The 14891-nt window shown below is 47.8% G+C and overlaps 1 protein-coding gene across 3 annotated transcripts in view; it reads right to left on the reverse strand.

Annotated features, from left to right (window-relative positions):
* Window positions 1-14891, reverse strand: part of MNMIP1 (manchette microtubule inner protein 1) — a 211602-nt gene that overhangs the window by 67423 nt on the left and 129288 nt on the right. For all 3 annotated transcript variants that reach the window (XM_086956470.1, XM_086956468.1, XM_086956469.1), the window contains 2 exons: window positions 14408-14506; window positions 13236-13281 (listed from right to left, as the gene is read on the reverse strand). In XM_086956470.1, the coding sequence (XP_086812596.1) occupies window positions 13236-13281; window positions 14408-14506 (145 nt within the window). The remainder of the gene's footprint in view (window positions 1-13235; window positions 13282-14407; window positions 14507-14891) is intronic.

The following is a 14891-nucleotide window of genomic DNA, read 5'->3' on the forward strand; positions in this document are numbered from 1 at the left end:
GAATTTACACAAGGAGAATAGAAAGGAAAGGTCGTGCAGGTCATGGTAATTTCTTTTATATTTTTAGGACGGTTTTCTATTGAAGTGAGGCAAAATATCAATGCGAACAAAAGCTCTTTCACTAAAGTATTATAGGGGAACTAAAATGCTTTGCTAAAAATATAATAATTATGGCAATCCAACAACAGATGAGCCAAACCGTTTGGATGGCCAGGAGGGTTAAACAAACATTCCTTTAACGACAGCAAAGGTTGAGAGAACAATTAACAAAATTAGGAATTTTTCAGAGAGGCTGCTACCTCGTAAAAGGTCCCTAAGGCACAGTTACATGTTTTGTGTTTCTAACTCGACTACATCCCCGCATTTCAGAAGGAATGTCGAGTCGTCAAATCTACCAATTTCTTCTAGCAGTCTAGGTCGTTCCTGTTGGTTATTTTTAAAAAGCCCAGTGCACACGCCTTACCCGGAGTAAGAAACAAGTGAGAGTAAGGGGGGGGGGGGGGGGGCGGGAATGAAAGTTACCTCTTGATGGCGGCCCACTCCAGTGAGCGTAACTGCGCATGTTGTCCAGGGAACGCCAAGCAGATGTCGAAACAAAATGGAAGCATGCGGGGAAGTCCTTTGGTCAGCAACGATATCTCACTGTAAAGAATGCAAGTCAGGCAAGTTCTATCTGACTGCAAACAGACTGGTCGGAGGGCCCAGGGTGACATTAAGCAGCAGTGTCTCTAAGAGATGCCACACAGCCCACGGTCACGTGACCTGCCTTCCGCTAGGCAGGAAACCAAAGCACGAGACCTGTGAGGGGAAAAGATAGAAGGTGGCGCACTTTGCAGAGACCCTGCCTGCAGCAAACGAGTCGGTCGTCCTCTTTGTACGGGACGAGGTTCTCCGCCTGCACCTCTTTTCTGTCACCCACATCTGCTGCCCGAGGAGCGGAATGAGTCACACTTATGACACAGGCACCTAACGGAAGCTACCCTGCAGAAGGGTGAAGGACTAGGGTGCATATTATCAAGACAGGCGATAAAATTATAGCCGCTTTAGCAGCAGAAAACTGCTGCTAAAACGGCGATAATGGGCTTGATAATATGCTCTATGGAATTCCAATTGAAGTCCATGTTAGATGTGAAGGACATCTAACCTGAATTTCAATTGGAATACCATAGAGCATTTTATCAAGCCTATTATCGCTGTTTTAGCGGCAGTTTTCTGCCGCTAAAGCGGCGATAATTTTATCGCCTGTCTTGATAATATGCCCCTCAGTGTTTATTAAAGTAGCTTATGTTGCTATCCTGAATACATGACAGGCACACTTCTGGCACCCCTAGGCCTCCAGTGCGCATCTCTGCTGTACACATCTCTGCTGTACACTCTTCCATTGCACTGAGGTAGTAACTAACATAGTTTAATGGCAAGAAACTCTTCAGAATCCCTGCCCCCAGATTACACTGGCTACCACTGCGTGCTTGTGTGTGCACACATACAAGTAAAAGCATAAACAAATGCATGCTCACAAATTCACTAATAATGTAGCAGGTGCAGTGGCATTGGGGCCCAAGAGAGTAATGGGGCAGGGGGCGAAGCTCTGTTCCCCCAAACGCGGGCATGGGGAACCCATATTCTAGGCAGGCTGTCACTGCACATGAACTTGTGAAGTTAAGTTCATGTGTGTCACAGTGATCCATAACATGTTTCATTGAATGCTCTACTGTGAATTTCACCTACATATTTATGGACAGATTTTAATAAGGTGAGCGGTTTTGAACTTGGTAATGATGAAAAAGCCCCCATTGAGATACCATATACCCCAAACCACGTGTGATCTACCTCTCCCCTCATCAACCCATCATCAATGTATTTGGGACGTATGTCGTTACTACTCATGCTTTTACAACGCATGCCTTTACCACGCAGGTTTTACAACGCAAGTCGTTACAACGACTTGGGTTGGGGGGTGCTGGATAGTGAATAGTTTAATTTACTATTCCAACTCCAGTCCCCGTGGATAGTAGGGAAGATTTTGGGTAGTAAATTAAACTATTCCCTATCCTACAGCGCCCCCCAGCGCAAGTCGTAACGACTTGCGTTGTAAAAGTTGCGTGGTAAAGGTACTGCGTGGTAAAAATTGCGTTGTAAACGCTGTTCCCCATGTATTTGTGGTACAGGGGCGAGGAATCAAAAACCTCCACAACCACAATACACTCCGCATCTAAGTGTATGGTTTATAATTTGGCATTTTTTTTTTAAAGAATGCGCCTAACCAAAACCAGTATACCAAGGATGAGGTTGTGCAGTATTGCATCACCATGCTGAGGAGGACTCTTGCTATTAGAACTGTTTCCCTGAGTAAAACCACTGGGACGCACCATCCGCAGTACTAAACGCCCTGAGGACCTCACCCTTGATGTGAAAGATGTATTTACAAATGACATACACAATGTTGTAGGTCAGATTACTTATCACGTTAGCAATAACAAAAACAATAAGGCCGTATACAGGGGCGTAACTTTCATTGGTGCATTACGTGCTGTAGCACCTGGGCCCAGAGGCCGGACGGGGCCCATTGAACCCGGATCGTTGCTGTATTTCACAGTTTAATCAGCGGCCAGGGACCCAGTTCCTTCTCTGCAGTAAGGCCCATGACACTCTGGCAACATTGACACCAGCAAATCTAATGTTTACTTTTTCAGTAGGTGTCGCTGAGCCGCTGCAGTTTCGTACTGATATTGCAGAATGCGATGGTGTCAAGGCCAGATCCGTCACCCACCCTGCTGTGCACAGCCAACTCCCAATAAGGAAGGACTTCAGCCAAGGGCAGCAGTAGTGGCTCTTCGGCCAGGTTGTTACTATCATCTCCGGCTTGCTGGGCACGCTGTGATTGATAAGCAACATTTCAGTCAACTTCTCCTCACTCAGAGTTTCAGGGGTATCAGCTAGATTCTTGGGGGCTGAGGGAGTCCAAAAGGTTTCAAGGAGGTTAGAGTTCTGCAGCTCCTTTTCACTGCCATTGCCTCTATCTGCACTCATCCTCAATTCTGAGGCAGGTCTGGCAGGGCTTCAAATCATAAACTAGCTAACTGCACAACCTTTAGAAGGGTTATTATTGGTCCTGGAGCAACCCTAGTGAATGTCACAGACTGTGGCACTAGTGGGCTTAATTAAACTGCACTACACTCTGAAGTGCCTAGCTTTACTTTGGGGTAGTGGGTTTGGGAAGGTGGGAGTGGGCAAGCCTTTGGGATATGGACCTCTTCACAAGTCTCCAAAGAAGATACAGAACCCTCTTCTTCTAGTCATCCTTTAAGGCCTTCTCTAAGTTCCAGATTTCGCCTTCTGGCTTTACAACCACAGTTTAATGTGCCATGGCGCCCCAATGCATTGTCGGTCTACCTGTTTGATTCACAACTGGATGGGGAAGCTTAGCGGTTCCTCCAGACAGGGCGAGGGCCCTCCTCCTCTAAGGCCATTTGTCACAGACCTGCTGTAATCCCACCACCAGCTTGCACCAGCAAGGTGGGAAAAGGACCAAACCAGAAGTGGTAAGAAAAAAACGGGAGCCAGGATGACTGGAAGCAAGTGCTGATTGTGCACTGCAAAGCCCGCTTTTGCCTGGTGGAGAATGGAGGAAGAGTCAGAAAAAGAACAATGCCAAGACAAGCCAGCCCTACACATGTTCGGAAAGTATACCAAGGTAGGTTAGTCACTTGTGCCGTGACCCCTCAAGACTTTTATGTTCACTAGAAATAGTGAGAAGTGCGGAGGGGGCGAGAAAGGCCACGCTAGATGATGTCCTGGCTGCTCTGGCCCAAGTACAAACGACGGTGGGTGCCACGGCGACGGAGGTCACCCTGATTAGAGCGGATCTTCAAAAGATGAACGAGCGGGTCAAGCAGGTCGAGGTGGTCACTAAATCGCTGGTTGAGGATGTATCCGAACTGCAAACAGCAGTAGAACGTCTGCAAGCCGATAACAGACTGCTAAGGGACAAGCTGGATGACCAGGAAGGGCGTTCCCGGCGCAATAAGGTCCGAATTTTAGGTGTGCCGGAATCGGAAGACACGGGGGCGTTGGACCTATATGTGGAGGACCTGGTCAAAACACGGCTCAAGCCAAAGGGACTCTCTAACTTCTTCTCCGTCGAAAGGGCGCACCGCGTTCCGGGAGGAAAACCCAAGTCGGGGGCCACGCCACGACCGATACTGGCCAGATTGTTTAATTTCCGGGATCGGGATGCCATTCTGCAGGCCGCGAGGGTGGCACCGGCCATCCAGATCCAGAACTCCAGGATTGCTTTCTTCCCGGACTATACAGCGGAGGTGGCCAGGAGACGGAGAACGTTCCTGGAGGTAAAAAAGACCCTGAGAGACAAAGAACTCCCGTATTCAATGATCTTCCCGGCTAAGCTGAGGGTGGTGGCGGACAAAAAGGTATGGATCTTCGACTCCCCTGATGCAGCCCGCGACTGGCTGGAGGGTTGGCACACCGTTGGAAGACAGCGCAAATCACACAGACCGGATCGAGACCGCGGGGAGGGCAGCAGGACTGGCTCACAAGCATCAGGTCGAGTGGAGGGAACGGAACCCTCGCCCTCCCATGGATTTGAAGGGGGCGGCGAGGAAGAATGACTCCGACCACGGACTCTGCGCACTAAGAAGCCGCTGACCGCTGAACTGACTTATCTCTTTCGTTGCTACACGTAGATGCTGGCATGGCCGCCCCGAAAGCCTTCAGGGAGGCCGCCTGCCTGGGGAGACGCTCTCCCCCCCTACACGCAAGTACTCTGGTTTGGGGATGGGTAAAGCACTCTGCTCAGTTGGGGAGGCGGGCAGTTAAAGGTCCGTTAAGCAGGGAGGCAGGGAGGGGGGTTTGTTTTGGAATGTTTTTGTTGGGAATGTACACAAAGGGTCGAGGGCAGTGTTTCGGTACTTACAGGAATCAGAACACACTATTGGGAACGGACAGTGACTTTATGCCCCCATGATGCATCTACACACTTGGCTGCAAGACGACGCAGCAGATGGAACGGCCGCATCTCCGGGGCAATACATCATGTGCCTATCACCCCTAAATGGCTAGCTATCCCGAAACTGCAGAGGGGGTGACTCCCTCTGATACACAATGCCCGCCTTTGACCCTGGTTTCCTGGAATGTGAGGGGCTTGGGGGATAAGGTTAAGCGGGGATTGGTATTGACTGCGATTAGGCGCCTGCGACCTGCTGTGGCCCTGCTACAAGAGACACACCTGATGGGGGGAGCTACGAAGGCCTTAGATAGACGAGGCTACAAGATGTGGGCCCACTCTGCTTTCACGTCCGGCTCCAGGGGGTCCGGCATTCTAATACAGAAGAACTCACGTTTTATGCCCCTAGCAGTTAAAACAGATGATCAGGGCTGCTTTGCGGCCGTGCAGGGACAATGGGAAGGGAAACTCTTTAATTTGGTATCAGTGTATATTCCGCCGGCTCTACACTCGGTCCACCTCCCAAGACTAGGAGACTTCCTTTTAACTCTCCCTGAGGGAGAAGTCATTCTAGGGGGGGATTTCAACGCGGTCCTAGACCCACAACTAGATAAACACCCTTCCCCCAACCAGACAGGGGGGGAAACATACTTTCGGCGATTTACCACGGCCATGGGCATGTCTGACATCTGGAGGCATTTACACCCGAGCACGAAGCAGTACACATTCCACTCCACGGTGCATGGCAGCCTGTCCCGCATCGATTACTTCCTGTCGCTGGGGGAGGCCCTTAGTCATGTGGAAACCCTGGTGATTCACCCTCGCGGTATTTCTGACCACTCACCACTAGCACTAACGCTTTCCCTACAGACGAGAGCACGCAAGCGCATTTTCCCCATGCACGCATCATATCTTAAAGTTCCACAGGTTAGCAAAGAACTCAAACGCACCACGAAGCACTACTTTCTTGAAAATACCCGTTCAGTGCGCTCCCCGGTAACGCTCTGGGAGGCCTATAAAACAGTTCTGCGGGGCCAGGCCATCAACACCATAACCGGTCATAAGAAACAACAGTCTCAGGAACTGGCCGACCTGGAGATTACATTGAGGGAACGAACCACAGCACATGAGTCTCACCCTTCCTCCGCTAACATGCACGCACTCACTCTCCAGCAACAGCTGTACAAGGATCACCTACGACTGGTAGTCAAGGGACACATAACTGACACCCAGAACAGGATTTATGAAGTGGGGGACAAGGCGGGGAAGATGCTGGCTTGGCTCGATAGACGTGAGGGCAGTTCCAGGGGGATCCAATGTCTAAAAGACGGACAGGGAGGGACGCACACTGATCCGAGGCGGATAACGGAATTGCTTGCGACCCATTTTGAAAAAGTGTACACCCCGGACCGTGAAATCACACCTGAGTGTGCCAAGGCGCTCTTGGCACCGATCGAAGTCCGAACCCTCTCACCGGAGGCGTCATGCGAACTGGAGGCAGACATCACAGCCGATGAAATCCAGCTGGCCATTAAAGCACTAAACCCAGGCAAGGCGCTGGGACCAAACGGGATACCCATGGAATGGTATCAAATGATGCCGGACACCCTCAGTAAGCATCTGTTGGAGATGTTCGAGGACTGTTTACAGGGGGGATCCCTCCCACCGGACCAACGTACGGCTACTATAATACCGATCCCCAAGCCGGGTAAGCCCCCGGAGGAATGCTCCTCCTATCGTCCCATTTCCTTATTGAACGCGGAAGTGAAAATCTTGGCCAAGCTACTGGCACAAAGAATCCTACCCCATCTGTCCTCGATTATACACCCGGATCAGTCTGGGTTTATGCCACACAGGAACACAGCGATGAACTTGAGGCGGTTGCACGGTGTGCTGGCCAGAGCCGACACCATTACCACACCGGCAGTAATCCTGGCACTTGATGCCAAAATGGCATTTGACTTGGTGGAGTGGGAGTACCTCTTCGAAACACTGACACGTATGGGGTTCGGGCCTCGTTTTTTAGCGTGGATCAAGCTGCTATATAAGGCCCCTGTGGCTCATGTGGTAGCGAACGGCCACATTTCCCGCACCTTCCAGCTGGGGCGGGGCACGAGACAGGGATGCCCTCTGTCACCCCTGTTGTTTGCCATCTCACTGGAACCCCTGGCGACTCTCATACGAGCCTCTCCCATCCTCAAGGGAATACCGGGGTCCGGGGGTTGGGAAGACCGTCTGTCCCTATACGCAGACGACATGCTGCTGTATCTAACGGACCCCGAGGTGGGAATACCGGCCTTGTTACGCATTTGTGACACGTACGGCAAGATCTCCGGCTACACGCTAAATTGGTCCAAGTCAGAGATTTACGTGTTACGAGGTCCGGCTCCAGCTCTCGACGATAGTTGCCCGTTGCGACTGGCGGGGTCATCTTTTAAATATCTAGGCATACACGTCACGAGGGACCCGAATGAGTTCGCGGACAGGAACCTGAAGCCCCCCCTGGATAGACTCAAGCGGGATGTGGAGTTTTGGTCCAGCCTGCCATTAACACTCCTCGGCAGGGCAGCACTCTACAAGATGATGGCGTTACCACGCTTCTTGTACGTCCTTGACAATTCACCCTATCCTATACCACCCAAGTATTTCCAGAAAGTGGCGGCTCTGGTATCCAACCTACTCTGGGGCAACCTCCCGGCGCGAGTGGCACAATCCAAGTTACACAGAGACTGGTATAGCGGGGGCATTGCGCTACCGGATTTAAAACTGTACTACTGGGCTGCACAACTGAAGCCCATTAATCAATGGTTGCACGCACCTCACGATGAACCGGCGTTTCATTCGGACAGGGTGCAGCTGGGAGCTGATAGTCTGTTGGGTCCGCTATATGATCGCCGCAAAATGCGCACTCTGATGGGCCCCACAAAGATAACGGTGCAGGTATGGCACGCAGCTACGGCAGCACTGGGCTGGAAAGGGAGAATTACTAGGATGACTCCGCTTTGGGACTCTCGCATGCTGGGCAACCTGAGGAACACCAAGGGGTTCGCACAATGGGACACTATAGGCATCTCTGTAGTGGGCGACCTATGGGAGGGAAATGAAGTGGTCCCCTTTGCCCGATTGCAGGAACACTATGAGCTCAGTGACAGGGAACTGTACAGATACATTCAAGTCCGGCACGCACTGCATGCAGCCATTCCAGCAGGCACACAGCTCCCAGATTCTACACCTTTGGAGGATCGCCTACTCACCGACTACATGTTGGAACGGGCGACCTCCCTCACTTACCGCAAACTGCTCAATAACAGTCCTGAACCCACAGCACACCTGAAAGAGAAATGGGAAGGGGAGATCGGCGATATGGATGAACATGAATGGAACGAGGCACTTGGGTCCCCAAAGGAGATAGGCATTTCGGCACGCATGCGGTTGGTGCAATTTAAGATACTGCACAGGGTCTACTATACAAGGAAAATGCTACATCGCATACACAGGGCGCCCCATCCCTACTGTCTGCGGGGATGTGGGGAGGAAGGTACGTTCTTACATACCGTATGGGACTGCCCCAAGATCCAGGAGTACTGGAAACAAGTGCTCCGCACACTTTCACAGGCACTAGACCACTCCATATTACCAGACCCGAGGAGGTGCTTGCTAAATATATGGGAACCTACTGACTTGAACCGATACGAGCAACTATGGGTCACGGCAGGGCTAATGGTAGCAAAACGCGACATAGCTCAGCGCTGGGGGGCAGCAGAACTGCCAACCAAGTCCCAGTGGTGCCTAAACATGGACCGGGTAATGTTAACAGAGAGAGCAGTATACATCAACCGAGCATGCCCCGGGAAATGGAATAAGATATGGCTGAAGTGGAATGAATACAGGGGGGACATCTGCGAACCCCTGAGAGAAGATGATCAGGACGAATCTGATGAGGAGGGTGAGGAGGGCTGAACTCGGGCGGGAGGGGGCAACGGGGTGGAGACCAGGGTTGCAGCAATAGGCTTCTTCTTAGAGCTTAGGCGGATGGGCCAAAGGGGGCAGGAGTGGGTGGGGTGGGTAAAGGTTTAGGCGCACTGTGATGGGCTGTCAAGTTCCCATACTTCCAAGAGACTCGAGAGAATTGACATGCATTGATTAGTGTCCGACCGCAATGTCATTCCTAACTGTTAAATGTTACGGGTTGTTGTTATTTAAAGGACAAAAGGGAAAAAAGGTAAAAAAAAAAAACAAAAAAATCTACATCAAAACCTCAATTCATGCATTGAATAATTGCTCAACTGGCACTTGTAACTCTTTCGGCACGATCAGTCGCGACTTTAGCGCTCCTACTGTATTGATACTCTTCGTGCTGGAAGCTAATGTATACACCGATCCACTGATAGCGGCCGGCCCACAGGGTTGTAGGCATTCCGCTGTGTACTATGCAAAGTGCAATAAAGGTTTTGGAAAAAAAAAAAAAAAAAGAAATAGTGAGAAGTGAAACAAAAAACTGACAGTAGCCAACTCATCAGTTGAATGTGATTTCATAAAGAAGACTATTTCATAGAATACCACTACTGAGAAACCATGTCACCTAAACTGTTTAATGTGCATTTCCCAAAGAAATGGCATTCGCCATTTCATAGAAACCAATTCATAGAGTGTCTTTTAGCTTGAAACTTTCTTTTGCATGCCTATTTTTTAATGTGTAAATACCATGGTTGCACTCATTCCGGTACCTTGAAAGCCCTTTCTATTACTACAATCCACCCATCCCTGAATCCTAAAACCTCTCACTACCTCTAAACTCCACCCATTCCTGAACCCTAAAGCCGCCTTTATAGGTCTAATCCCCAACCATCTCAGACTGCTTAAAAGCCCTTCCCACACCCAAGCTCCACTAATCCCTAAATCCTAAAAAGAAGCCCTCACCGCCCTTAAACACCACCCATACATAACTCCAAAAACCCCTCACTACCTCTAACTCTACCCATCCTTGAACCCTAAAAACCCCTTTCTGCAACCAAACTCCACAGATCCCTGAATCCTTGAAACCCCTCACCACCCTGAACTCCACCCAAACCTACCCTAAAAGCTCTTCATGATCCCTAACCTCTATGTGTAACTGAACCATAAAAACCCTCGCCAGTCCTAAACTTTACCCATCCATGAACCCTAAAAAGTCCCAACACCCCTAAACCCCACCTATCCCTAAGCGCTAAAGACACCTCACTACCCTAAACTCCACTCATCTGTGAACCCTAAAATCCCCTCAACACCCTAAACTCCACCCCCCTGATACCCTGAACTCCACCCATTCTTGACACCTAAAAAAACCTGACCTCTCCTAAACATTAGCCATTCCTAAACCCTAAAACCCGCATTCATCCTAAACTCCACCCAAGTTTAATGCAATTTTGGACTTTTCCTTAAAATTATATTTTCTTTAAAATGTTTCCTTTAATTTTCCATTTATTTGTATTTCCTTAAAATTGCCTTTTCTTAAAATTGTTTTTCCATGATTTGGTTTCTTCCAATATTGTTTCTCAGTTTTCCTTTTTCCATTAATTCACACACATAAAACTCATCATCTTCTGGGTGCACACATGGTTCATTGTAAAGATGCACCAAGGACAAAGATGAGCACTGTACTGGCAGTGACAGGTTGATTCACATAATTTACTTTTTTAAAGAAATGTTTATACTGTGCGGTGTGCCAGGTAGGTAGTACTGTCATACTTCACAGTAGCACGCGGTAGGTGAGTATGAATGCCGCAGGCAATTCAAGTGGAGTTGGTGATGCTCTCAAGTGTAGTTGGAGGTTGAACGGAATACAGTAATAAAGGAATAAGATAGATGGTCTGGGAAGGTGCGGGCTTGATTGATGGTACAAAGTGTGAAGAAGAATAGAAGTAGATGAGGAGTGCAGGGCACTGGATAAAGAAGAGGTAGTAGCTCACTAAACCTGGTTTGTAGTCTTAGAAGTTGAAGACCTGTGCCTCAAAGGTTCTGCTTTACACCTAGTCCATAGGACTGAAGGCCCACGAAAAGAAGGGAGTTTAACTAGCTTACTAAATGAAAGATGGATGATAGTTACTAGGGCTTAAAGGGGTTCATGTGTTCCAAGGACTGAGGGAGACTGTGCTGAACAGCTGGCTTTCAGAGCTGAGGAAATTGTGCATAGGGATTGTCAAACTTGAGGTTGTTTTGGTCCTGTTGCAATAGTTCTATTTTATTTTATTTTCTAGCTTATGAGTAAGTCCTTTTTCCTCTGTAGATGACATTGTATGGCTTTGGAGTTGGAGATAAACTTGTTTTAACCCCTTCGATGCTTGTGACGGAACGGTTCCGTCACGAGCGCCGGTTGGGCTGTGCTTATGTCGGAACCGTTCCGTCACGGCCACGCCCGTTATTTAGAACCTTCAGCACAGTGCGAAAATTCGCGGAGCGCTGAAGGTGATAAATAAAGCGTGTGTAAACATAATATTTTGGACAGTAACTTATAGCATCCTCCTAAATTGAGACATAACATTACGTGCATTTGTACAGTGCACGTTCACTCAAGGGTATCTTGGCACTAAATAACAGATGTTTATTGTAACTCAACTTAATGGTACTCATTTTATCGACCTCAGAAGGATGAAAGGCTGAGTGGACTCGCTAGGATTTGAACCTGTGACCATGAGGTCGAACACAGGCTTCTACAGTGGACTCGTTAGTCCACTAAGCCACCAAACCTTGCCTAACCAGTGCCAGGCTCTTCCGGAAGAACCCTCACAAACTTACAGGTCCAGGAACTGACGATAAATCCACACCAGATAAAGGAGAATTCATTTATGGTTTCCTTGAAAAGACATACAATAAATTTAGAGCCACTCAAACACCAGACTGAGCAACAATGCACAAATTGAAAGTCATAATTTAAATACCGATGAACACCAGACTGAAGAACAATGTACTATTTAAAAGAGGCACTTTAGCCTTATCTCACCAACATCCGTTTCCCAGCCCTAGCCAGCCGGTAAACCTCAAAGTGGCCTAAAAACACACACCTGACTCAGGTATGTGGAGGGGTTGTGGCCTCTATCTTCTTCCTCATTTAATAAGTAACCCAACTTTTGAGATAAGGCAGGGCCTCTCCCAGCCACAGACATAAACTAAGGTCAACGTAGCCATACATTTGAAAACGTAGAAGCAGACAAGCAATGATCACACGGAATACATTTGAATAGGTTTGTTATACACGAGAATATACTGCTTTTATCAGGCGGCTCTTTCAATTGTTGATCTACAGAGTGTTGTGTAGCATGACCTGGAGTTTGCGTCAACCAGTACTGGGGAAGACTTCTCACAGAACAACTTTCTTGAAAGACCATGTTGGTCTGGCTCTTTCTGCAATGCATACACCATGGCACGGCCGGAGACCGCACACAAAGCATCCCTGTTTGTCACAGGTCAAGGGAGGAGGGAATGATTGCGAGCCCACCAACAGTGTAACCTTGTGCAATCACATATACATTCAAAGTGAACTTACCGGATGATGTTTAACCCCAGTCCCAAAGTATGTCTTGACCATGCGGAGGCCTGAACAAATGACCTGAAGATCACACACAGATCTCAGCAGTGAGCGCTTAACCCACTAAGCTTTATTAGAAGTGTGCTTGGTGTCCATTTTGGGACCTCATAAAGAAGAGACATCAGGGAAAAAACAGGGCCTTGGCTGTATAAACACGCCCCTAAAGAGGTGGCCAGGCAGAATGACCCAAAGATGAAGACATATCATATTAGACGGTCTTCCTAAAGAAGAACTCATTCCCCTAAAAGGTAGGTGTAAGAAATGGTTGTGACATCGCCTCGTGAAACACGTGTCTGTGACACGACTGTTGCGTATACTAATTATTGCCCCCACTTATTTCTACCTGTGCCATGATCTAAACTATGGAGCAAAGCTCTTTCATCATCAAGGTGGCAAATGGTATTAGGTCTTAATCTCTGAATTGGATGCCAAGGGGAAATTCAAAAGAGACTGGCTTCTCTTTTTAAATACACTACCATGGAACCAAATGAAATAACGAAATATAACTTCAAGGTGGATTGTATTTTAAGAGAAAAAACAGTCATTTGAACAAGTGAGTAAAGTCGGGGAACAGTATGGTTGCACTAAATCACTTGGCCATTTCTAAAGGCCTTAAGATGTTCATCAAGTTTTGGTCAATTTCCAAACAATCATTAGATTTTCGATACATAGAAGTTCATGTACTATGGTATTTGAACTGTCCCTTACCTGCCACTTTCACAGTTGATTTTCGAACTGGAGGCTTATCTGATTGCTGCAAAAACAGAAAAACAGACAACATTCTAATAAAGAAGACAACATCTTGACATGTAACATCTGTCACAACTATAGAAACGTGCTGCTTGTGCGATGCCATGCAGCCGTGTGTGTTGTTGTTATTTAACTGAAAGGTTCATGCCAGAGAGACAGGGGTGGGGCATTATGTTTCTGTCATGGTTTCTAGGAAGTGGACACTTAAAGTTAGGTTGGCTTGACTGGAAATAGAAACTGTAACTGACTGTGTGGTGCACCTAAAAGACAGTCAAGATTCCACCCGGTCAGTCGCTTGACGTGCCAGAAACAGATCAGGTCTTGTCCAAGTCCTACAGCTGTTTCAGAGGCATCTGTCCCACTGTAAATCTCTTTATCCCGGATATGTAAGAGGCTATTTCCTCACGACTGCTGCATTTTCACGGGAAGTAGCAAGCAGTGCATTCTTCTAATTTCCATTTACATGGACTGCTGGCATAGGTAGCGGCCAGGCATACAGATTATGTTAAATACAGATTCTGATCAAAGATTTAGGAGTAGAGTGTAATGAATTGAGTCTTGCTGCTTAAATAATTGTATGGTTATGGTCCTCAACTTAACAACATTTGACTGGTGAAAAGTAGATCCGGTGAAACCAGAATTCAAGCTTACCGTGGGCTAGTTACATATGGATCTCGGTAGCTGCCACTAGACACACTGGACTGTTCTCATTTGAGAACAGTAGGCTTATTTTGGGAGAACATTATATTAAAGTGTTATCAATTGTTAACCTAGTAGGCAAGTTCCAAACTATTGGCATCAAGGATCCTATTTTTGAGACAGAGCATAAGACAGGGACTTGGCCTGCTCCTAAGGACTTAAGATGGTGGCGGAAAAGAAAACTGAGGCACAGGGACACCAAGGGATTTTTTCAAGATCACACAATTTACTCGCATGTAAAGATTAGTACTCCTGGTTAAAATCTTAGTGATTTTATTCAGTAGACCAGACCCCTTTCCTTAAACTCGTCATGCATGATCTGCTGGGTAGTGATAGGAAGGGGAGGGACATTTCGACCCAGCAAAAGGTGGCCCCATTTTGGAGCAGTTGGGCAAGATCACTGCACACACTTTCCTATGAGTGGAGCTTACCAAGTTAACCACGGGGGACAGAAGCATCACAAAGTTGTCAGGGAAAAGACCAGTTTTGCCATTTAACTCTCCTTCCCACCAACCGTCGTCTTCCGTTTCCTGTGAAGAAAATACAAACTAGTCACTCCGTCCAGGAAAAAGCACCAATAATTGTATCTCCTAGTGCTAGCTTCAAATTGGCAAAGCCCACACTCCCATGCCAGTACCAACAGTATACGGACTATGGATAGATTATTTATTGATGGACAGCTTATCTTCTCTCAAGTGCTTGTTACAATGTGTGATCTAGCATCGCGAAAAGGCACTTCAACCCTGGTGCCTTAGCGCTTGAAGCGGTCACATGTGACCTAGGTTCACTCAGTGAAAAACATCAAAGTTGTGAGCAGATTTCTGTCAGCAACATGGCACCAATCTGTGGACTTGTACAGAAGTGGACTGGCCAGTTCCAGTGGGCCCGCCATTTAAAGGACTAGAAGCATGGCGT

The sequence above is a fragment of the Lissotriton vulgaris genome, chromosome 2_1 (assembly GCF_964263255.1).
Source record: "Lissotriton vulgaris chromosome 2_1, aLisVul1.2, whole genome shotgun sequence".
Taxonomy (NCBI): Eukaryota; Metazoa; Chordata; class Amphibia; order Caudata; family Salamandridae; genus Lissotriton; species Lissotriton vulgaris.